The sequence below is a fragment of the Elephas maximus genome, chromosome 3 (genome assembly GCF_024166365.1).
Source record: "Elephas maximus indicus isolate mEleMax1 chromosome 3, mEleMax1 primary haplotype, whole genome shotgun sequence".
In the NCBI taxonomy this organism is placed as follows: domain Eukaryota; kingdom Metazoa; phylum Chordata; class Mammalia; order Proboscidea; family Elephantidae; genus Elephas; species Elephas maximus.
This window is the reverse complement of record NC_064821.1, coordinates 207,813,321-207,839,094: the sequence shown is the minus strand read 5'-3', so window position 1 is coordinate 207,839,094 and position 25,774 is coordinate 207,813,321. Positions and strand designations below refer to the sequence as shown.

Here is a 25,774-nt window from a genome sequence, read left to right as displayed (position 1 = left end):
CCACGCTGCCCTAGGGCTAGCGCTACCCAGGTGCATTATGGGAAGGCTTTGCCTTCTTCTGAAGCATCAGCTATTGGCTGTTGCTTCAGGGAGAATGAGAAGTTTGATGTATGTCTTTCAGTTGAAGTGACAAGTTTTGTGAATCTCCCATCAATATTTTTGACCACCCTATCTTTATTTTACTTGCTATGAGCCAGAATAGACTTGTTGGCACAACAGCAACGTCCTTATTTTAATTTTTTTCAGTTACAAAAATAAAACAGCATAAAGTAAAAAATGAAAGCTCTTTCATTATTTTTCCATGATGCTCATTCCAGCTCCCCAGAAATAAGAATAGCCAACAATTTAGTGTATAATACTGTGGCTTTCAAATTTTAATTGGAATGTAGGTGCCTAGAGCTAATTTTCACTATAATTCTGTGTGTGGAAGCAATGAATGTCAGAACACCATCAAGTAACCTAAACAGCCTGTGGGGAAATCCAACTTTTGTATTATATCAGTCCATAAATAGATGTGTGTGTACGCATATACCCTGCAGAGTTTGCAAGTGCATGACCGAAGACATATTTTATATAGCTTATCTAGTGTTTTTAAAATATATTTGTACTACTGGGGTGCCAATCTTAGTATCAGACAAAGTAGACTTTAAGACAAAATCTGTTAGAAGAGATAAAGATGGACATTACCATATTATTATGCAAATAACACGTGCCTTCTACATTTGTTTGCCAACTGCACACCCTGCCCCTGTTAGGTATTTTTATAATTGCTGCTGTGCCAGTTTTTTTACAAGTTACCATACCACTACTCACTGCCGTTGAGTCCATTCTGACTCATAGCAACCCTATAGGAGAGAGTAGAACTGCCTTATAGGGTTTCCAGGGAGTGCCTGGGGGATTCAAACTGCTGACCTTTTGGTTAGCAGCCATTACTCTTAACCATTATGCCACCAGGGTTTCCTTTTTACATGCTGCTGTAAAAAAATTAATATAGTGCACTTATGAAAATATCCCATGTGGGGAGGGCACAGTTGGCAAACAAACGTAGAAAGCACACATTATTTGCATAAAAATATGGTATACAGTGATAAAAGGGTCAATCAATCAAGAAGATTTAACAATCATAAATATATGCATCCAACATCAGGCCATCCAGATATATAAAGTAAACACTGATAGAATTGAAAGGAGAAATAGATAATACCATGATAATAGTGGGAGACTTTGATATACCACTTTCAATATTGGACAGAACATCTAGAAAGAAGATCAGCAAGGAAAAAGAGGACCTGAATGACACTATAAACCAATTAGACTTAACAGACATATGTAGAACACTTCACCCCAAAACAGTGTAATACAAATTCTACTCCAGTGCTCATGGGTCACTCTCCAGGATAGACCACATGTTAGGTCACAAGGCAAGTCTTAATAAATTTAACAAGACTGAAATCATACAAAGTATTTTCTCTGACCACAATGAAGTTAGAAATCAATAACAAAAAAACCTGGAAAATACACAAACATATGGATATTAAACACCTAACCAGATATTAAACAACACACTATTAAACTACCAATGGCTCAAAGAAGAAATCAAAAGAGAACTCACAAATTTCTTAGAGTCAAATAAAAATGAAAACACAACATACCAAAATTTAGGGGATGCAGTAAAGGCAGTAATCAGAGGAAAACTTATAACATTAAATGCCTACATGAAAAGAGAAGAAAGATCTCAGATTAACAGCCTAACTGAACAACTCCAGGAACTAGAAGAGAAGAGAAAATTAAGCCTAAACCTACCAAAAGAAAGGAAATAACAAAGATCAGAGCAGAAATAAATAAAATAAACAACAGAAAAACAATTGAATCAATAAAACCAGAAGTTGGTTCTTTGAAAATATCAATAAAATTGACAAACTTTTAGCTAGACTGACAAAGAAAAAAGAGAAAAGATGCAAATAACCAAAATAAAAAATGAAAGAGGGGACATTACAACTGACCCAATAGAAATAAAGAGAATTATGACAGAATATCATGAATGGAAACCCTGGTGGTGTAGTGGTTAAGTGCTATGGCCGCTAACCAAAAGGTCTGCAGTTCGAATCTACCAGGTACTCCTTGGAAACTCTACAGGGCAGTTCTGCTCTGTCCTATAGGGTTGCTATGAGTTGGAACCGACTCAATGGCAGTGGGTTTGGTTTGGTTGGTTATCATGAACAACTGTACAGCAACAAACTGGATAACCTAGATGAAATGTACAAAGTCTCAGAAGCAAACAGCTTACCCAGACTGATTCAAGAGGAAACAGGAAGTTTTAACAGACCCATAACAAGTGAAGAGTTCAAACCCATGACCAAAAACCTTCCACAAAAAAACAAAACAAACAAAAAAACAACCTCATGGACCAAATGGCTTCACTGGGGAACTCTACCAAACATTTAGAGAAGAATTGACACCAGTACTGTTTACACTCTTTCATTCTATGAAGCAAACATAACCCTGATACCAAAGCAGTCAAAGACACCACAAGAAAAGAAAACTACAGGCCACTATCTCTTATGAGTATAGATGCAATAATCCTCAACAAAATACTATCAAATAGAATCCAACCACATAGTGAAAGAGTCATACATCATGACCAAGTGGGATTTATTCCAGGAATGCAAGGATGGTTCAACATTAGAAAATCAATCAGAGTAATACAGCACATCAGTAAAGAAAAAAAACTACTTGATCATCTCTATTGATACAGAAAAAGCATTTGATAAAATGCAACACCCTTTCTTGATGAAAACCCTAAAAAAGATTAAAATAAAAGGGAAACTGCTCAATATGGTTCACGGCATATATGAAAAACCAACAGCCAACATTATACTTAATGGAGAGAGACTGAGAGCTTTCCCTTGATATCAGGAACAAGATAAAGATGCCCACTCTCACCACTTCTATTCAATATTGTATTAAAAGTCCTAGCCAGAGCGATAAGACAAGAAAAAGAAATAAGAGGTATCTAGACTGGCAAAGAAGAAATAAAATTATCTCTGTTCATGGATATGATCCTGTATATAGAAAATCTCAAAGAGTCCACAAGAAAAATTCTAGAGCTAATAGAGGAAGTTAGCAAAGTTTCAGGGTACGACGTCAACAAACAAAAATAAGTTGGGTTTCTATACACCAGCAATGAGAAATATGAAAGGGAAAATAGGGAAACAATTCCATTTACAAAACAGCTAAGAGAAAAAAAAAAAATTTAAAGAGAATAAAATACCTAGGAATAAATTTAACCAGGAATGCGAAGGACTTATACAATAAAAACTATAAAACAGTGCTGAAAGAGATTAAAGAAGACTTAAATAAATGGAAAGATGCTCCATGTTCATGAATCGGAAGACTTAATATTGTTAAGATGTCAGTACTACCCAACAAAAAAAAAGTGGTCTATAATTCAATGCAGTCCTGATCAAAATTCCAAGAGCCTTTTTTACAGAAATAGAAAAACCAATCCTCAACTTTATATGGAATGGCAATAGGCCCTAAATAGCTAAAGGAGTATTAAAAAAGAACAAAGTAGGAGGAATCACTCTTCCAGATTTTAAAACATACTATACAGCTACAGTAATCAAAACAGCCTGGTACCAGTATAACAATAGACGCATAGACCAATGGAATAGAATTGAGAGTCCAGAAATAAACCCATACATCTATGGTCAGCTGATTTTTGACAAGGGTGCTAAGTCCATTCAATGGAGAAAGAAGAGCCTCTTCAATAAGTGGTGCTGGAAAAATTGGATTTCCACATGTAGAAAAATGAAACAGCATCCATACCTCACACCATACACAGAAATATATTCAAAATTGATTAAGGAACTAAATGTACAAATTAAAACCACAAATTGTTAGAATAAAAAGCAGGGGCAACACTGTCAGGCCTAACTTTTAACAGTGGATTATCTGTCTAATAACAAAAGCACAAACAGCAAAAGACAAAATAAATAAACAGGACCTCCTAAAAGTTTAAAACTTTTGTTTATCAAAAGAGTTTACCAAAAAAGTGAAAAGACAAGCTACTGACAGGGAGAATTATCTTCTGAAACCATATATTCAACAAGAATCTAATAACCCAAGTATATATAAAACTTTGACAACTTAACAGCAGAACAACAACCCAATCATAAAATGGGCAAAAGACTTGAATAGTCATTGCACCAAAGAGGGCATTTAGATGGCCACCAAACACATGGAAAGATGCTTAGCCATCAGAACCCCAGTGAAACACCATTTCACTCGGACTAAGATGGCCAAGATGAAAAATAAAAGAAGACCCAAAACAAAACAAAACCCAGAAAATAACAAATGTTGGTGAGGATGTGGGGAGATTAGAACCCTTACCCACTGCTGGTGAATTTGAAAAATGTTGCAGCCATTACAGGGAATAGTGTGGCAGTTCCTCAGAAAACTGAAATAGAACTACTATATGACCCAGCAATTCTGCTCCTAGGTATATACTCAAAAGACTTGAAAGCAGAGACTCAATCAGAGACTCGTACAGCAATGTTCATTGCAGCACTATTCACAATAGCCAGAAGGTGGAAACAACCTAAATGCTCAACAGATGAATGGATTAACAAAATGTGGCTTGCTATAGGTCGGAATCGACTCCATGGCAGTGGGTTTTGGTTTTGGTACATACATACAGTGGAATACTACACAGCTAGTAGGAGAAATGAAGTCTTGAAACATGCTGCGACATGGATGGAACTGGAAGACATTATGCTGAGTGAAATAAGTCAATCACAAAAGGACGAATGTTTTATGAACTCATATAAAAAGACAAGAAAAGGAAAATGAATAGTGAACAAAGTTTATTAGTGGTTACTGGGAACAGGAGGAAGGGGAAAATGGGAGGGGTTAATGCTGATGGAAATATCACATCGATTAAGGGTAGGGTTGCACTGCTGATTATTGTAATTGCTGTTAATAAGTTATACACCTGTAAAAAGTGGAATTGACAAAAGTTGTGTAACAGATATATTTACAATAATGACCCCAAAAAAAGGGTGCTCAGGCTGCTTACGTACAACCAAAAACCTCATGGGATTTGGTTTCTTGGTTTGGAGGTTTAGGATCATGGTTTCATGGACATTCCAGATAATGGATCTAATAACGTGTTTAGTGCTTCCGTTCTATGTCCTAGTTTGTTACGTAGTGTCTGGGGTCTTCAAAGCTTGCAAGCAGCCATCCAAGGCACGTTTGGTGTCTGTTTGCCTGGAGCAACAGAGGAAGAAGGAGAGTCAGGAATAGGGGAGGATATGGAATGTGTGGCTAATTTACCTCCATCAACAATGGTATCCTTTGCCATGAGACCAGAAGAACTGGATGGTGCCCAGCTACCATTACTGAATGTTTTGATAAAAGATACTGTAGAAGAATCCAGATCAAAAGGAGGTAAATGTTGAACAGAATTTCAAGCTCTTATGGATTCCAGACTTTGCGGAGCCATGAAGGTTGGATGAACCCCTGAAATATTGACTTAAACCAAAAATATCTTCTGAAATCTCCTTAAAATCAAACAATGGTTTAGCTTAACTAGTAAAAATGTCTGCTCTGAGAATTAATGCTCTTTTAAGAACAATTTATATGGGATCAAACTGACAACAGCAACTTGAAAGATTAGATAGGAACATTAGGTGGCAGTGGATTTATGTTAATGGGCGAGGAACAACTCAGAAAAGGAGGGTGAGAATGGGTGCCCAACTTGAAGAATGTAATCAGTGTCACTAAATAGTACATGTAGAAACTGCTGAATTGGTGTATGTTTTGTTATATACATTCTCAACAACAACAATATATATATATAGGAAACCCTGGTGGTGTAGTGGTTAAGAGCTATGGCTGCTAACCAAAAGGTCGGCAGTTCAAATCCACCAGGTGCTCCTTGGAAACTCTATGGGGCAGTTCTGCTGTGTCCTGTGGGGTCGCTAGGAGTCAGAATCAACTCGACGGCAACAGTTTTTTATTTTTTGTATTTGTGTATATATATATAATTTGTATATATATATATGTATGTATATATTTGAATTAGTTGCCAACATTTGAAAATTAGCATATTCCATATAAAAATCTGGGGCTCTGGGTAATCTTGAACAATAGAATGACTTGCAACCCTGAGGACACATTCCTGTGGGCAACAATTGGGTAAAGGTGAGTAGTAGTCATCTCCTGAAGATGCTTAGCCTACACTTTGTCACACCCACACTATTCCCTGTTGTATTACATCTGGCCAGCTTCACTCATTTGTATGAACTGCTGGTCTCATAGGCATTTGAGTTTGCAACTTCAATCACTGAGTATCAGGATTTGATAATTAGAAATGTTATAGATAGGGTAACTACATAGGGAACTGTCCAAACTAGGACACTTCTGAGAGGAAAAATGGGTGGTAATTATAATAACACCAGCAAAACAGTCATAAGCCAGGACTGTCCCAAAGAAACCAAGATATATGGTCACCCTAATTATGGGCCATTTCATTCAACCCCTCTGCTGATGAGAAAATTGAGACCCAGAAATGGTAAATCATTTTCTGGTGGTAGTTACCAAGTGAACTAATGGCAGAGCTGCTCCAAGTACCCTGACTCTCAGTCTTTTTTGAAGATAACATGCTATCTCGAATAGTATGAGTACCACATCTTCCTTTGAATGCATGGATTTTTATAGTTAATAATTATCACATAGATAATTTTCTGTAAGAGTCTACAGATTGGTAGCTTACATCACTGGTGATGTTTTGCGAATCTAATTAACGATGTGAGCTATAGCACATGTAGGGATGTTTAAAACTGGTTAGGCTTGAGAACTAGAAAGTAAACACAAGCAAAGCTTCTCATTTTGCTAGATACACCAAGAGATGTATTTAGAAGTGCTAATTGTCCAGATTGGCGGGGAGGAAATCATTAAGTAAGTATTGTATAACTGGCTTGCCAAAAAACACTGTGTATTGATTTCTTGATGACTGGATCTTGACTGGTAGTGAATATTATGCCTTTAAGAGATGGTCATGATTCCGTATTCTCAAATCTTCAACCAGCTGTTTATTGCCTTGTTGAGTTCCCAAGATATGGGGGCTACAGAGCGCAGTCAGGTGAAGCCAATCTATGTTCTTATTCACTTGCTCAGACTTTGGCCCCAAATCCTTGTCTGTTCTCTTACCCTGGGAAACTGGACTAGACCATGTGTGAGCCTGAAGGGCACCTCTTAGCCTTTTGTGAAAGCTCAGGCCAGAGGGTGACTCCCTCCTTCAGGACCCTTTTCTCCAATACTCCATCTAGCTCCCACTTGTCCTTCCTAGGACCTCCAAGCAGCAGACTCATCTGACCACATCAGTTTCACAAGGTGGAAGACAGACAGAAGGAAGCCCTTTCCAAGGCCTAAAACAGAGCTGGCCTGTGTTACCCACTCCATGCTTCCTTTTCCTGGGAATACACTCTGGTCCCAGTTAGTCTTCCAAATAGAGGACTATCACTCATGCAGGAGACGTGACCAGAACAGATTTTACTACACTGGCTTCATACAGTTGAGGAGAACCAAGAAGAGTGAAGTGAGAAATGACCCCTTTCCACCTCTCCCTACCATCTTGCCCTGGCTACAGATTCTCCCCTAGGGTCCTGGAGGAGCCCTTATTCTTTCACCTCCCTCTGAGCTTCTTCTCTGTGCAGTAGCTTGGTAGAGGAGGGGACTGGTTACCAACCATGACCTTTAGGCGCAAAATACAAACCACACACAAGTTACTTTTTCTCTAAAGCACCTGAACAAACTTTAACAGGAAAAAGCTGTTTTCTGAATGAGCCAAATCACGTGAATGACACAGGCCTCCAGAGCTCTGTGGTCCAGTAGCAACATGTGGCCCCTGAAATGTGGCTACTGCAACATATTGAAATAATGATGTTTTGGTTATATTGGGATAAAGAAAAAATATTAATTTCACCTGTCTCTTTTTACTTTTTTAATGTGACTACTAGAAGATCTAAAATTACTCATGTGGCTTGCAGTATATTTCTGTCAGCTAGCACTGTGCCAGGTGCATAAATGAAGTAGGATTTGGTTGTGCTTAGGTTCTTACATACCACAGGGACCTTTTGCCATCACAAATCTGAAAAGGAGGGCAGTTTGCTAGTTGTTCCCTAGTACAACTTACTAGTTTTTTAGCAAAGCTTCAGTGTGGTAGAGATATCTGGTCCAGGGGCAGAAGTAGTATAAGGGCCTTCTACCACCTGTCTATCAGGTTAGCATACTACAGTGGCTGCGTATAGCTACGATGCTAGAAACTATGCCACTGGTATTTCCAATATCAGCCAAAAAAAAAAAACAACAAAAAAAAAAACAACAATGCCTGTTGCCTTCGAGTCAATTCTGACTCATAGCGACCCTATAGGACAGAGTTTCCAAGGAGCGCCTGGTGGATTCGAACTGCTGACCTTTCGGTTAGCAGCCACAGTTCTTAACCACTACACCACCAGGGGTTCCAATACCAGCATGGTCCTGCATTATGAACAGGTTTCAGCAGAGCTTCTAGATTAAGACAGACTAAGAAGAAGGGCCTGGCAATCTACTTCTGAAAATTACCCAATGAAAGCCTATGGGTCACAACAGAATATTGTCCAACTTGCTTGCTTTGGACACATCATCAAGAAGGATCAATCTCTACCGGAGGACATCATGTCTGGTGAAGTAGAGGGCCAGTAAGGGTGTGGGAGACACTCTGTGAGATGGATTGGCACCATAGCTGCAATAATGGACCCAAACATGCTGGTGACTGTGAGGATGGTGCAGGACTGGGCAGCGTTTCATTCTGTTGTACATGAGGTCGCCATGAGTTGGAGTTGACCTGATGGCATCTAACAACAGCAGGTATTAACCTTGATGTGAGAATATAGTCAAAGCATTTAGCATTTCTGTCTGGAAATCAGACTATTTTTAAAAAGGACTAATGTCTTCCCCCCATCTTTTTGTGTCTTGTTTCCTTAACAGCTCTACCTCCCAGAGCCCCTGAGGGGCACCTGTTCTGATATCGACCTTTAAGCTTTTATGCCATGCCATGCAGAAGGCATCTGGGTGTATGCGACACCAGCTGTGAGCACCATATGGAAAAGCCATCCGCATACATGCGTACAGAGTATTTCTGAAGCCAGAAAGAGTGTAGGGAAGAGTGTGAGGATCTAACGTTATCTTTTCCTTGCGTTTGAACATTTCAGTCAGTGAAATATCTTTACGACATGATAGAATCATGAAGTGAGATGATCCTGAGTTAACACCAAATATTAATTTTTGTACGGACATGGGACTGTGTATGTAAGTGTATGAACGTATGAAAATAGAGACTGAACGTCTGGACACAAACGGGTGTCAAGTGTGTGGGGAAGAATGTATAAATTAGAGGTGGTGTCTGTCAGTCTGCTCAAGCAGGGCTTTCTCTACTGAAGCAGGGACTTCCTCCTCCTACAAATAGTTGGAGAAAAGACTCGGTTTCTGCCTCCATCTAGTTTAGGTGCAGGGTTCACTGAGATGCTGCCAGAGATTGACGGGGAAGGTCAGTCTCCTGACTGAGCCCAGCGCTGGTGATGTGCCGCAGACTGCAAACAACATGGGCCAGTGGCCCTGTGTAGGGGTGGTGCCAGGTGCAGCCAGGCTTCAGGCTGTATTTCCCTTTGGAGTAACCTCTTTCCTTCTTTTCCTTCCACCTCTTCTAGGCAGGACAGGGCTGCTTGCTGATCTCTTACCCAGTTTTGCTGTGGAGATTATGCCAGGTATTCGGTCGTTTAACTCTTTGTTTGCTTAATTTGCTTTCGCACCATCTGTCCTGCCTCTGCTTAGTCACTAATTGCTCTTTTAATTTATCTGCACATTTGTCTGTATATGTGTGTGATCTTTTCCAGGATGAGCTAAAACTACTGGAAAAAACCTTTAAATGTCATTCCTTTGGTAACTAGGCCCTAAAAGGATAATAAGAATTAAAAATAGGCTGAGATGGGGACCAGTCCTTCAGTGTCAGGCATGCAGCCTTTTCTGCAATCTCCACACCCTTCCCAGCATCTCAGCTACACCCAGATAGCTATAAGTACCCTTCAGATAGCCACTTATCTATATTCCCTAAGTTATATATGTAACTTATATATATATAAGTATATATGTACCCATACTCGAATCCACCAGGCCCTCCTTGGAAACCCTATGGGGCAGTTCTACTCCGTCCTGTAGGGTCACTATGAGTCAGAATCAACTTGACGGCAACGGGTTTGGTTTGGTTGGATTACTATACAACCCTATTACTCTGAATTGCCATTTATAACTTTATCAAAACATTTTTTCCCAAACATTATGAAAGCTACGCACCCCTCCTCCCTTGAAAAGCACATATTTACAGACCTATGTTACTTTGTACAATTTCAGGGGCTTCTTGGACTGCTAAATCCCTAGGGGTCCATGGACCATATGTCAAGGACATCTCCCCCAAACGCACATCTCTTTTCGTGTAACTTTATTTGAACACACCCGCTTAGGCAAGCCAAGCTCAGTCTGGTGTAGCACTATAGTCCACAATGAAAGGCGGCTCAGAGAGAAACAAGAATGAACCATGGGAGACGGCTTACCCAAGGAATGGGTATGACTCAGTTCTTGCTTTGGAGAGTTTCTGCTAAAGGTTTAAGAGCCGCCTAATAGTTTAGAGTAGCAGAGAGCTAGAAAATATTCCTAACCATTGGTTTTGACTTGATTCAAGTTATAAGAAACCTCCAAAGTTTTCACAGTTCAGCTTCACCTGTTATTCTCCCCTGAATTCTTCTAGTCCTTTTCCATTATCTGGCCAACCCAAATATAGACATTCGTCATATTGATATTGACCCAAACACAAACGGATGTCTATTAGTGATCCTGTTTATCCAGACTTCCTTCAATTTGTAAGCATTTGTTCATCACCAAACACAACGTTACAGGCATTGCTTCAAGCTAGATTCTGTATTCCCCAGTCCTGAGAAGGCGTTACTGTATTTTTTGTATATGCTTCTGGAGGTCTGAATCCCCTCCCTGCTTGCTTCCAAGAATCCTTTCACAGATAACATTGTTTTGTTTCTCAAAGGTAATTTGCAAGTATTTTATCCTTGACTGCCAGACTCAAATTGTAGCCACCAATAGACACAGCTCATCTAATCCTCAGGACTCATATCTAGCTCAGGCAACATACACATTGTATTATTATGTTATTGCCAAGGTCCAGGCCAATGCCCTTGACTATCTACTGCCCTCAGCATGAATGCTCTCCCAGACTGTTCTAGCCAGGGACAAGGCCTTCTTATTCCCTCACTGAAGAGAGGTTGGCCTCGGTAAAATGAATGCATTCCAGGTGAATGAGTGAGGGGAACATTGGAGAAACATTAAGTTGTTTTCTGTCTGAGGAAATTATGTCAAAAAGGTCAAAAATTTTGCCATTATAACAAAACCTTTTATATAATAAACATCATATTCTCAAGCTCCACCTGAATGTCCATTTAATTAGAGGAAGAGTCATAATCAAAATTCGAGAAAAACATATACATGGGGCTCATTGTAAAGGGACTTTTGGTAGATGGCCTTCAACCAAAGATGAGTTGATTTAATCTTCTAAATTTTAAGGAAAGCATGCCTCACCCCAGTCTGTCCCAGGTCTCCAGTCAGGTCCTACAGCCAAGTCCCAAAAGCATGATGTTCAGACTAGTTCCCTGAGGGCCATAGTCCTTTTTATCTAAGTCAAAATAAAATCTGTTTCCTTTTTCTTGGGTCTCAGGGCTTTAGATCTTTTGAATGAGCAAATGGAGTAGAATTCGTGTTCGGCCTCTGGCAGAGCTGCTAAAATAGCAGAAATGAACAAATATACCTGGATATATCCATGTCAGCCTTGCCACCCATCAGAGCTCTAAGCCACTTTAGCCGTTGGCTGTGCTGGTGATGGGGTCAGTGTCTTTCCTGTCCCACGCTCTCTGGCATGGGGTCAGTGTCTTTCCTGTCCCACACTGTGTCTCCAGTTTTCCCTGGCCATGGTTTGTTTGAAGGTATAAGCACTGACCTCAGTTCTGATGCTGAGCACCGGAGAGGTGTTACAGGGGCAGTCATTAGGGGAAGCTGATGAATACATCAGGGACGTGGACCACCTAAACGTCTTCTCTACATAGACTATTTAGACATGGAGGACTTGTTTCTTAAGACTTATACTTTTATAGACAAGATTAGCTTGACTACAAGAAATGTGTATTAAATCTATAGAAACCAAAGCTTATTAGTGGTTACCAGGGGTGGGAGGGAGGAGGAGAGGGGGAGTCTGCTTAGTGGGCACTGAGTTTCTATAAATGGTGGTGGAATCATTTGGAAAAGGATAGTGGTAATAGTTGCATAACATGATAAACATAATGTCACTGAATTGTACATGTAACATTGTTGAATTGGTAAATGTTTTATGTATATTTTTGTTGTTGTTGTGTCCCTTTGAGTCAATTCCAACTCGTAGTGACCCTATAGGACAGAGTAGAACTGCCCCATAGGGTTTCCTAGGCTGTAATTTTTATGGGAGCAGATCGCCAGGTCTTTTCTCCCACAGAGCTGCTAGTGGGTTCAAACTGCCGACCTTTTGGTTAGCAATCAAGTGCTTAACCACTGCACCACCAAAATATATACATATATATGTACGTATATATGTATAATCACAATTAAAACAACAACAAAACCTACTACTTCTTAGCCCAATAAGACCCCCAACCAGGAGGAGTCTTTCTGCTCTTGTCCTTTACTTGTTCTGACAGTACCATCAGTTTGTTAAACCCTTTCCCCAGTAGGTGACCCTGAAGTCCTCCACCACTGGGTACTGATCATTATGTTGTACCCACTGTGGATAGGTAACCTTCCTGCTTTGTCTCCGTGTCCCTGCCTTGGGAGGGCCTGCACTTCCCGCTCTCAGAGTTCCTTGTGAGTCTCCAGGCCCTGGCCCCTTTTGTAAGATGCTCTCTTTCCCAGGTCCCTCCCGTTTGCCTCCTTTCACAGGGAGACCCAGATTAGAGTGTGCCCTGCTCTGAAGGCGGGCTGCCGCCAGTGTGGACTTCTTTGTGCGTCCTTCCAGAATGGGTGTTTGTCGGCTTGGTGATCCTGGGCGGCGTCCTCTTCTTCGTCCTGGTGGGGATCTGCTGGTGCCAGTGCTGCCCTCACAGCTGCTGCTGCTATGTCCGCTGCCCATGTTGCCCGGACACCTGCTGCTGCCCTCAGGCCTGTGAGTAAAGCCACCAGTGGGAGACAGTGGGGAGCAATCCAAAGAAATGTCCCCTCCTCACCTGACAGCTGTGTGCCCTGGGGTCCTTCTGAACCGCCTTTCCTTCCACCCAGAAAAGTTGGTCATTCCAGGCTCTCACCTGTGCTGGGAGCCCCTGGCTTTCAGAGTCGGCCATCCTTGTTTTCCTTCTCACCTACATGCACCTGTCCATGCTTTTCATGCACACCTGTCATCCTTGTGTTTGGATTCTCCTTGACGCTATTGATGAAAAGAAGGGCAGGTCCAGGGTGGGAAGGTTGGAAGTGAAGCTTTTCCCCCCTCCCCAGGGCATTCATACTAGACTTCTGCTTGTTCCCCTCCTCTATAAGCAGAGTGTGCAGACGGGCAGCCTTGAGTACCATCAGCCACATAATGAAATGGGCCACGGTGGGGGCTGCCAGTCCTCATTCAGAGATTCACAATTTTACTTTACTGGCCAGGCCCATGTAGGCATGAAGGCTGGCAGCCCTGCCATAAACCAAACATATCTTGAAGGAGTGACACCGTATCTTTAGTATCTTTAGGAGTAGAGCAGGTTCTAGGGGGAATCAGGTTATTTGCTCTGCTTTTGAGATCGTGGAGCAGGGCCCACGTGCCAGCCCACTGCTTGCTTTGCTCCTCTGAGTGAGGTTCAGCACCCTCCTGGAAGTGGGCCTGGGCAGCCCCTGTGCTAGGCCTCCTCCAAAGGGGCTGAGGCAGCCTCCAGACAGTGTGGTTAAGAGGGGGCTGCTGCTGTCACCGGGGAAGCTGCTGTGACAGCTCCCAGTACCACTTACTTACTCAGTTGCCAGGTACTAAACACTGTAATTCTTTATGTCACTTCCTTTCAGCAGAGCTGGAGGAATCCAAGGAGCTGGAGGAATCCAAGGACTGGGAGAGAGTAGTTCTGATGAATTAATTCAGGCCTAGGAGAACGCACACACACACAGACACAGAGAGAGACACACACAAAGACACACACACACAGAGACACAGACAGACACAGACACACACAGGGCTTTAAAGCCGGGAACCTCCTTAGTGCATCCTCAGGAATTTTGGTGTGAGGGTTGTGGAGGGTGGGCCAATGTAATTTCTCTTGCTCTTCATCTCCCTCCACAGTGTATGAAGCAGGGAAAGCAGCAAAGGCCGGGTATCCTCCCTCTGTCTCCGGTGTCCCTGGCCCTTACTCCATCCCCTCTGTCCCTTTGGGAGGAGGCCCCTCATCTGGCATGCTGATGGACAAGCTGCATCCACCTCCCCTGGCACCAAGTGACTCCACTGGAGGAAGCCACAGTGGTAAATGTAGTTCCAGACTGCCCTGCCCCATCCTCCTCCCGGGCTCCCACTTCTGGTTCCTTGCTGCTAAATATGATCAGCTCAGTCGTGCTTCTTTGGAAAATGATTACCCTGACTCCAGAAATGGGATTCTTCCAGCTGTGTCTGCTGTCTTCCAGAGTGCGCGTCAGGCTTTCCAAGGGTTGCAGGGTGGCACTGCTGCCCCTGCTTTCTTCCCAGGCTCCTCAAAAATTAAAAGTATGAGGAAAGTATTATACTTTAGATGAAGGTTTACAAAGCAAACTAGCTTCTTATTAAACAATTAACCACACATTTTTTTTGTGACATTGGTTACCAAGTCCACAACATGTCAACAGTCTCCCTTCTTGACCTTGTGTTCCCAATCACCAGCTTTTCTGTCCCCTCCTGCCTTCTAGTTCTCGCCCCTGGGCTGGTGTGCCCATTTAGTCTCATTTTGTTTTATGCACCTGTCTAATCTTTGGCTGAAGGGTGGACCTCAGGAGTGACTTTATTACTGAGCTAAAAAGGTGTCTGGAGGCCATATTCTCGGGGTTTCTCCAGTCTCTGCCACGCTAGTAAGTCTGGTCTTTTTTGTGAGTTAGAATTTTGTTCTACATTTTTCTCCAGCTCTGTCCAGGGCCCTCTGTTGTGACCCCTGTCAGAGCAGTAAGTGGTGGTAGCTGGGCACCATCTAGTTGTGCTGGACTCAGTGTAGTGGAGGCTGTGGTAGTTGTGGTCCATTAGCTCTGTGGACTAATCTTTTGTTTGTGTCTTTGGTTTTCTTCATTCGCCCTTGCGCCTGATGGAGTGAGACTGGTAGTATCTTAGACGGCCACTCACGAGCTTTTAAGACCCCAGACGCTACTCACCAAAGTAGACTGTAGAACATTTTCTTTATAAACTCTGTTGTGCCAATTGAGCTAGATGTTCCCTGAGACCATGGTCCCCACAGCCCTCAGCCCAGTAATTCAGTCCCTCAGAGAGTTTGGATGTGTTTGTGGAGCTTCCATGACCTTGCCTTGGGCAAGTTGTGCTGGCTTCCCCAGTATTGTGTACTGTCTTACCCTTTACCGAAGTTGCCACTTAACTATTGTCTATTTAGTGTTTTTCCATCCCCAACTCTTCCCTCCCTCCTAACCATCAAAGATTGTTTCTTTTTTTGTGTAAACCTTTCCATGAGTTTTTAGTAGTGGTTTCATACAACATTTGTCCTTTTGTGATGACTTATTTCAGAAAAAGTACCTTTTATACCTCATGCTGGTCATTCGTTAAGTACTTATCTCATCCCTGTTTAGTGTGGGGCTATAGTAGGCAGAGGGAGCCCTCAAGGCACAATGGTTAAGTGCTTGGCTGCTAACTGAAAGACTCGTGGTTTGAACCTACTCAGGGGCATCACGGGAGAAAGACCTAGTGATGTGCTTCTGTAAAGATCATTGTCGTTGTTAGGTGCCATGTAGTCAATTCTGACTCACAGTGACCCAATGTATAACAGAATGAAACGCTGCCCACTCCTGCACCAACCTCACAATCATTGCTATCCTTGAGCCCCCAGCTACTGTGTCAGTCCATCTCATTGAGGGTCTTCCTCTCTTTTGCTGAACCTCTGCTATACCAAGCATGATATCCTCCTCCAGGGACTGGTCGCTGCTGATAACATGTCCCAGCGTATGTGAGACAAAGTCTTATTGGCAAAGAATACTGAAAATACCATGGACTGCCAGAAGAACAAACAAATCTTCCTTGGAGGAAGTAGAGCTAGAATGCTCCTTAGAAGCCAGGATGGCGAGACTTCGTCTATAAAGATTAATACAGCCTGGGAAACACTATGGGGCAGTTCTGCTCTGTCACAGGAGGTGGCTATTAATCAGAATCGACTCGATGGCACCTAACAACAACATAGTAGGCACTGTGAGGGATATCAAGAAGCGTAGGACCTGGTTTCTCCAAGCAGGAGCCTGGCCTAGTCAGAGGGAGAAATGGGCATTTGTGGAGACAAATGCTAGAGTGCAGTACTGGGAGTTCAAAGAAGGAGCTGGAGTGATTACAGAGTCTTCAGGGAAGAGGTGAGATTCGAGCTGGGCCTGGGGGAATCAATAAGATTTAGGAAAGCAGAGTGGGAGGTGCTCAAATGGCGGCAGCCCAGAGCTGGGAGAACGTGGTACACGTGTTTGCCAGGGTCTAGTCTGCGATCTGACTAAAGAAGGTAGAAGGAGATGGTGAAGGCAGATTAGGGAGGGCCCTGCAACCCCTCCAGGAGAGCTGGGCTTGGTGTAGTGAGCAACTGAGAGCCACTGCAGCCAGGTTCCCGAGTGGAGAGGTAACATCGATGACAGCTGCATTTAGGAGCTATGATCTGGCATCAGTGTACCAGGTGAGTGGTAAGTGGGAGAAGGTGGAGTCAGAGACCACGGACTAAGATGCCACTGAAGTGGTTCAGGCGTGAAATGTGAGCATCTGGGCTATGGGGGAGACTACGGGGATTGAAACGAGTAGGTCAATCAGACAGATACCTTGAAAGAAGAAGCAATGAGACTCTAGGGAATGAAGAAAAGTGAGGCTTCATGATGACTCCAGGTTTTTCTAGCCTATCATTGATAAGGAGAGCAGATTTGGGTCAAGATAAGCCCCACTTGGGCATGATTAATTTGTGGTTATTGGGAGGAGGCATTAAAATATACCTTTCCTGGGGGTTAACAGGATTACAGAGTTAACCAAGAGGTTGGTGGTTCGAACCCACTCAGTGGCTCCACAGGACAAAGACCTGGTGATCTGCTTCGTAAAGGTTATAGCCAAGAAAACGGTATGGGGCAGTTGTATTCGGTAACACACGGGGTCGCTATGAGTCGGAATTGACTCGATGGCTCCCAACAACAACAAAAACAGGGTAGTAAAGGTTAAGATTGTTTGTGTAGTAGATTTAGGAGGTGATTTTTAAATCCCTAGGGGCAGGTGAACCACTTAGGTTGGTAAAGCAGACATTTTTCCCCCGAAGTGTCTGGACTGCCCTCAGTGGTGGACAGTCCAGCAGCGAAGTGTGTTCAGCCCACTTAATGAACTGCCACTGCCTGTCTGTCGATGGAGTGTATATCCTCAGTGAGTAATTGGTGTTTGTGTTTTTCTCTCCCTGGAACTATTAGTAGAATTCTGACGTCTGAGACCGGGAATGAGTCACAGACTGAAAAGAAGAACTTAATGATCAAGGACACACAGGGAATTAGAGAAATAAAGATAACAGTCCATTTCCCAGAAGGATAGAGTGGGCAGAAGGGACACGAATGGAAGCTGTCTCATACTATTTGGGTGCTGTGTCCCCATTTTCTAATCTTCTTTCTCTTTCCTTCCCACCAGAATCCTTGCCCCTTTCCTTTTTATTTAATGGATTCTCACAATAAAATGACTCTTATTCCTAGAATGGCCAACATTTCTTTCCTATTTTCAGCCTTTTTCTAGTTCCCTACTCATTCCAGTTCAATCACTTGGCCCTTTTCTGCCACACTATCCAACTTTCTCAAAGCCATCTGGGGGTGCTACTGGGTCTGTTAGGATTCTTTTGGATACAGGTAAGAGAAGTGGCTTTAAAAATAAAAAAGACATTATTTCACATAGCAGTAAATCCCAAGGTAAGGCAGCTTCAGGGTTGGTTAACTGAACAGTTCAGGTGGTATCACTGAAGGACCTAGTTCTTTCCATTTTTCTTCTGTCACACTGAGCTCACCCTCTCATCCTCTTGGGCTGGCTCCCCTCATGGTTCCATGATGACAGCCATAGTTCCAGGTATTAAGTATATTCAGAGGTGAAAAAAGGTATGCCTCTTCCTTATGCCGCTGTTCTCAAGAGCGAGGCAGACTTTTCCATAAGCCCGTCCACCACCCAGAGGACTTCCCCTTGCAGTTTCATTGACAAAAACTGTGTCCTGTGCCCATTCCTAACCCAGTTGCTGACAAAGGGAATGGAGTTACCATTATTGGCTTGAACTTATCAAGACGCATCTCCTAGGCCTAAACTTCTTCACCTGTATGTGAACAAATCTAGGTTCTACTAGCAAAGAAAAAAAGGGGAAGATACCACCAGTGTTGACCACAGCTAGTCTGGCTCATTTTATTATTATCTGGCTCATTGAATCAGGACAAAATTCTTCATAATGCCCACCAGGCACATTTCTGTATTCACAGTGTCATGAGTAGAGTTAGCAATGGAGTTGGGCTGTTCCTTCTTTGAGAGGTAGCTTAGGCCAACATTTCATGTAGATTATTCTTTAAAGAATGTTTTTAAAAAAAAAAAGTTGATTTATAAAATGTAAATTTAGCCTATTTTTTATATTCTACTTCAATTTTAGGATAATCATCTAGCAATGGTAATTTCTCAGATTACATTTACACACAATACTCTTTTGAACACTCTGTGAAGTTGAAAAGGCATCTCTGATGAGCTATGAATAATATACCCAGTTGGTTATTGAGTGGGAGAAAGTTTGGAGGCATCCTGATTCCTTCTCCCATTCTTTGTAGCAGCTATTTGAGACCTTCTGTCCTTTCCTAAAACCTAAATCCTGCTATCAGCCCTGTCATTCTCAGCAGATGACTTCATTCTTGCTTCTCAGAGAAAATAGAAACCATAAGGTTTCCTCTACGCAACCTACACAGTTACCTGCTCCCACACAGAGTGTTTTCATCTTTTCTCCTGTCACAGTGAAAGAAGATTCCCCCTTCCTCTTCCTGTCTGCCTCTGGATCCCATCCCCATCAGCCTTATCAAGGTTCTCTATTGACTATCCACATTCCCACCTTACATCTCCAACCTTTCCTTTTCTGTCCTATCAGCATTGAAAACACCTTCAAATCTCTCCCATTAAAACACAACAGTGTGTAAAACCCTGATGTTACTTCCTTATCCCTTTTCTCCTCTTTGCAGCCAAAGTCCTTGAAAGAGTTTTGAATATTTAATGGATCCACTTCCTCTGCTCTAACTCCTCAACTTACTTCCATCTTGCCATTGTCTTCACCACTCCAGAAACCAGCTCTTTCCAAGATCATCTTATTGCTAAATCTAATGGATGTTTTCAATCCTTACCTCCCTTGATATCTCAAAAGTATTTGCCACCCTTGACCCACTCATCTTTCTTGGCTTTTTTCAACCTAGTGCTTTGTAATTTTTCCTTCTCTCTCTGTATATGCTGGTTGTCCTTTCTCTGCATATCCTCCATTTTCCTATTTGGTCTGAGGTTCTCTTCCTAGGAATCTTAACTATTACTATGACTTCAGTCACATCTATATGCTAATGACCTCCAGTCTTTATCATCATCCTTTCTTCTGCACCTCAGTCCCATATATTCTACATTTCTTAGTGGATGGCACCATCATCCACCTAGTTGTCCAAACCAGAAGGAGGGACTTCATCCTTATTTCTTCCTTTTCCCTTATTTCCCTCATCCAAGCCATCACCAAGCCCTTTAAATTTACCTCAAGATAATCTCGAATCAGTTTACTTTCCTCCATCTCCACTTCAATTATCCTAGTCCTAGCTGCCTTCATCTCCCATCTCAGTTAATGCCGTTATCTCTGCCATGTCTTCCACATGTACTCTTGCCTTGCTCTATTTTATTTTCTTGCAAAAGAATTGAGTCAGCAAGTAGATTTTTGAAATGTCATTTTCAAAGCTAATAAGGATGTGTGTCTGTATATATGCCTGCTGTATGTATACAGAGATTATGCAAATTTTAACCATCGCTTCTCCCACAATGGAGCTGCTGTCACCCTGGGGGTGGAATTTGGCAGCTGTTCTATCATCCATAAACAGCCTTAGCTCATTAAGATAGGACAGAAAGAACAAGGCTATATCCATGGATATCTGCCTTACAGACTTCTTTAGCAAGTTTTATAAGTTGGATTTGGGCTGTAAAAGAGAAATGAGCTAAAAAATTGTTGAGCCTTACCTGGGTCAAAAATATCCGCTCAAATCCATTAAAATATGAATTTTTTGAAATTATACTTTGGCATCAAAGTGAATATCCCAGTATCTCCTCTCCACTAAAATCAAAGCTGGCAGGGCTGATCAATTAAAGTTGGTGAGGTATGAAGAGCCACATGAACCAAAGGACTTGGACCAGACTGAACTTGAAAAGAGAAATAAATCATCCATCGACCCTAAACTGAAACATCGCCAGGAAAAAGAGTCATTTTTCAAATATGCTGGACTTTAGCCAACAGTCTAGGACATTTCTTATTAAAATATCACCACGCATCAGAGAGTTATCTGATCTTCAAAAAATTACAGGTAAAAATCAATCTGACACCATTCTATGTGTTTTCAAATCAAGAAAAAAAATATTACGATTGCCTACAAATGTTCCCTGTCTTCAAGGAATTTACAGTCTAGCAGAGTAGGGAATGAGGGCTAATGAAATAAAATGAGTAAGAAATATAAGGCAGTATATGGTAAGAAAGGAGCCCTGGTGGCGCAGTGGTTAAGAATTCGGCTGCTAACTAAAAGGTCAGCGGTTCAAACCCACCAGCTGCTCTGTAGGAGAAAGATGTGGCAGTCTGCTTCCTTACAGCCTTGGAAACCACATGGGGCAGTTCTACTCTGTCCTATAGGGTCTCTATGAGTTGGAATAAACTTGACAGCAACAGTTTTATGATAAGAACCATCCAATGATGCAGGATTAGAGAAGGAAAGGTCTTATCTGCTTGGAGGAACCAAGAACAGTTTTCTGGTGTTCTATATGCTCCTGAGCACATATGTGACCCAGGACCAGATTCTACCAGAATGAGAGAACTAGTTTAGTTGCCACAACTTATAACAATGAAAAAAAAAAAACCCAACACCTTTTTAAAAAGAGAATTGCCTAGCTTTTGAGCTACTGAAACCAAATGGATGCTACCTCTAAAGTCTAAAGATGAATACTTTGTCTCTTGTTGTCTAACAAATAAGAGGAATTTAAGTCTCTGAAGTCATGGTATGGTGTGACAGAGAAGTCACACCTGAAAGCGGTAGAGTGGAGTCTCTTTATAACGCCAGTATTGAAAGAAAACTACCATCTTCATCTAGGCTGTAAAGCGTTACTGTAACTTTTTGAGGACATGATAACATACACATATATAATCAAATCTGTGTCATAATGAGGGGTGTAATTTGTTACAATGACACAGAAAGCAATCTAAGCTCCAGTCCGAGTTGCAATTAATCAAGGGGCCTCCAGCTGTTGCCCCCAATATCTGCCATCTCTAACCACCAGGGGACAGCTGATGCATCGTTCCATATAGCAACCGGTTTCCTACCCTCATGACCTTTATCTCAATATCGTTGTTCTTATTAAAAAAAAAAAAAAAAAAAATTTTTTTTTTTTTTTTTCTTATTAGGTGCTGTCAATTCTGTTCTAACATGACCCAATGTACAACAGAACGAAATGCTGTCCGGTCCTGCCCCATCCTCACAATTGTTGCTATGTTTGAGCACATTGTTGCAGCCACTGTGTCAGCCCATCTCATTGAGGGTCGTCCTCTTGCTGACCCTCCACTTTACCAAGCATGATGTCCTTCTCCAGGAACTGGTCCCTCCTCATAACATATCCAAAGTATGTGAGATGAAGTCTTGCCATCCTTGCTTCTAAGGAGCATTCTCGTTGTACTTCTTCCGAGACAGATTTGTTCATTCCTCTGGCAGTCCATGGTATATTTAATACTCTTCACTAACACCATTAATTCAAAGGCATCGATTCTTCTTCAGTCTTATTCATTGTCTAGCTTTCACGTGTATACGAGGCAATTGAAAACACCATGGCTTGGGTCAGGCGCACCTTAGTCCTCAAGGTGACATCTTTGCTTTTTAACCCTTTAAAGAAATCTTTTGCAGCAGATTTGCCCAATGCAATATGTTGTTTGATGTCCTGACTGCTGCTTCCATGGGTGTTGATTGTGGACCCAAGTAAAATGAAATCCTTGACAACTTCAATCTTTTCGGCGTTTATTATGATGTTGTTCATTGGTCCAGTTGTGAGGATTTTTGTTTTCTTTATATTGAGGTGTAATCCATACTGAAGGCTGTAGTCTTTGATCTTCATCAGTAAGTGCTTCAAGTCCTCTTCACCTTCAGCAAGCAAGGCTGTGTTACTTGCATGTTGGAGGTTGTTAATTAGTCTTGCTCCAATCCTGATGCTGCATTTTTCTTCATATAGCCCAGCTTCTTGGATTATTTGCTCAGCATACAGATTGAATAAAGGATACAACCTTGACATACACCTTTCCTAATTTTAAATAAACCACTCAGTATCTCCTTGTTCTGTATCAACGACTGCCTCTTGGTCTATATACAGGTTTATTCATGAACACAATTAAGTGTTCTGGAATTCCTAGTCTTTGCAATGTTATCCATAATTTGTTATGTTCCACATAGTTGAATGCCTTTGCATAGTCAATAAGACACAGGTAAACATCTTTCTGGTATTCTCTGCTTTTAGCCAAGATCCATCTGATATTAGCAATGACATCTCTCGTTCCACATCCTCTTCTGAATCTGGTTTGAATTTCTGGAAGTTTCCTGTCAATGTACTGCTGTAACCTTTTTTGAATTATTTTTAGCAAAATTTTACTGCACCAGATATGATATCGTTTGATAATTTCCACATTATGTTTGATTACCTTTCTTTGGAATAAGCACAAATATGGATCTCTTCCAGTTAGTTGATTGACCAGGTAGCTGTGTGCCATATTTCTTGGCATAGATGAGTGAGGTGGTCTCTAAATTCAGGTGGGATATACTCAGGGTTGTACTTTGGCTCTTGTGGACTTGTTTTAATTTTCTTCAGTTTCAGCTTGAACTTACATAGGAGCAATTGATAGTCTATTCCACAGTCAGCCCCTGGCCTTGTCCTGACTGATGATAATGAGTTTCTCCATCTCAGTATTACTGAATGTTTATTACCAGAACAGTGCTTCAAGTAGTAAGAACATCTAGATAAAGCCACAGGTGCAGATGGAATAGATCCCCTCCCTACTTCCTACAAACATGTTTGTTTTCTTAACTTAAAAAATCATTATCAATAATAATAACTGAAAAACTAATCTATACCTTGCTGCTCTTCCTGGCCAAAATTCTCCAACAAACCACCCACATGGCCTCATCTGCCATACTCTGTAATCCGTTGTAATATAGTTTCTATTCATGGTTTCTCCTCATTCATTCATTCATTCATGCAAACACACATGTATTGATGTCTGCAATGTGCCAGGCACGATACTAGGTACTAGGGACACAGAGGTGAACAGAGAAGGTCCCCAGGAAGTTTATGGTCTAGAGAGGGAAACTCTACTGAAAATATTCTTCCCAAAGAAACTGCTGGCCCCACCCCTATCCCCAGGCTGGCAGAAATTCAATTCAGTGAACATTTAGAAAGTGCCAACTCTGTAAATCACCACCCTAGGCACATGGGGGAGCCCTGGTGGTGCAGTAGTTAAGAGCTTGGCTGCTAACCAAAAGGTTGGAAGTTCAAATCCACCAGGAGCTCCTTGGAAACCCTGTGGGGCAGTTCTACTGAGTTGGAATCCACTTGACAGCAATGGGTTTTTCTTCAGCTAGGCACATGGGGGATCCAGATTGATTAAGCGTGTTTTTTTCCTAGGTGTTTAATAGGGAAGTTTAGACCCTTATAGAAATAACTTGAAACAAACTAGAATGTATTAAAAGCCACAATAAAAGTACAAAGTAAATGATTTGTAAATTAGAGGAGAAAGGAAGGAGGGAAAGAGAGAGAGAGAACTTTTCTAGCTATGAGAATCAAACAAAGCCTTATGGGTGAGGTGGCATTTGAACTGCACCAAATAATTAGCAAAGAACGCTTAGTGCTCACTGATTTGGTCTTCATTTTCCTCTTTTCCTTAATGGGTGGATAGTATTTGCTGCATTTTATAGTCATAAAAACTGAGTTGTAGATAGGTCATTACTTAATGGAAGTCCCTCAAAAAGCCAGCAGCAGCATGCCAAAAGATACCCACTTCCTCATTTCCCAGCTCTGTGTCCCATCCATCAGACATAACTGCCTCACAACCGACATAGCAGTTCCGTGGGATAATTGCATTTTAATTGAACTGTCTGTACCACTCTGTAAACGCCTCTGCAGAGACGGAATAGTGTGTAGCTTGATAAATAAAATCATTTCTGCTAATAATTGCTTCCACACAAGGATTATGGATCTAACCTCTGGTGAAGGTGCCACTAAAAATCTTGTGCTTAGATTCATTAATTTAAGTAATTCCACAGTTGAGATGAATCTGAGCTGCCCGGCCTGTTCTCATGTAGAAATTCAGTGCACCTGCAAATGGGTGTGTGGGCGTCCTTCTCTGTCTTCAGTGCCTATGCTGTGATTACAGTGCTGTGGAATTTTATATTTTAATCTTCAGTGTAGTTTGTGTGTGTGGGCAACATGACCAGAGAGTAGAATGCATGGTTTTTTCCAAGCCATGAAGGTTTCTTTATGGAATGTGCCTCACTTTGGGAACAGGGAGTGTTGGGCTTGGACCGCTTGCTTCCATCTCACTGTACCGTGCTGACAGACCAGGAGAGGACCATGCAGCAGACCACACCAGTTGCCGTCAAATTGACTCCAGCTCATGGCAACCCCATGTGTGTCAGGGTAAAACTGCTCCACAAGGTTTCCAAGGGCTGTTTTTTAGAAGTAGAGTTCCAGGCTTGTCTTTTGAGGTACCACTGGATGAACTCTAACCTCCAACCCTTCGGTTACAGCCAAGTTGAGTGTACCACCCAGGGACTCCACAGCAGACCATACAACCCATGGGATACCCAAAATAGATAAGAGTATTTCATACTCTGGAACTGGCTTTCTCATCTTCCCCTTCTACCTCTCTTTACTGCCTCTCATCCTAGACTCCAAAGGGGCAAGATGGGCCAATGCAATTAAGCTTCAGTTAGACTATCTGGTTCCAGCCCAGCACTGCTAGTTATTCCTGGGCAAGTTAGACAAGATCTTAAGCCCCTCTGAGCCAAAGTTTTCTCAGCCATAAAATGTGGCTGATAACAGTAGCTTCCTTAGGTGTGAAGAGCAAATGTCCATGTTAAGCATTTAGCCTGACCTTGCACATTTTCCATGTTCAGTAAATCTTGTCTATTACCATTAATATTCTGTCCCCTTCTCCTTCATTTCCTTCTTTCTCTCTTA

General features: G+C 41.9%; 1 protein-coding gene across 1 annotated transcript in view; it reads left to right on the top strand.

Annotated features, from left to right (window-relative positions):
* ILDR2 (immunoglobulin like domain containing receptor 2) overlaps positions 1 to 25,774 on the top strand; it is a gene marked incomplete at its 5' end in the record, with an annotated part of 73,701 nt that overhangs the window by 33,128 nt on the left and 14,799 nt on the right. The window contains 3 exons of the mRNA XM_049875720.1: positions 9,750 to 9,806; positions 13,142 to 13,288; positions 14,429 to 14,605. Of these exons, the coding sequence (XP_049731677.1) occupies positions 9,750 to 9,806; positions 13,142 to 13,288; positions 14,429 to 14,605 (381 nt within the window). The remainder of the gene's footprint in view (positions 1 to 9,749; positions 9,807 to 13,141; positions 13,289 to 14,428; positions 14,606 to 25,774) is intronic.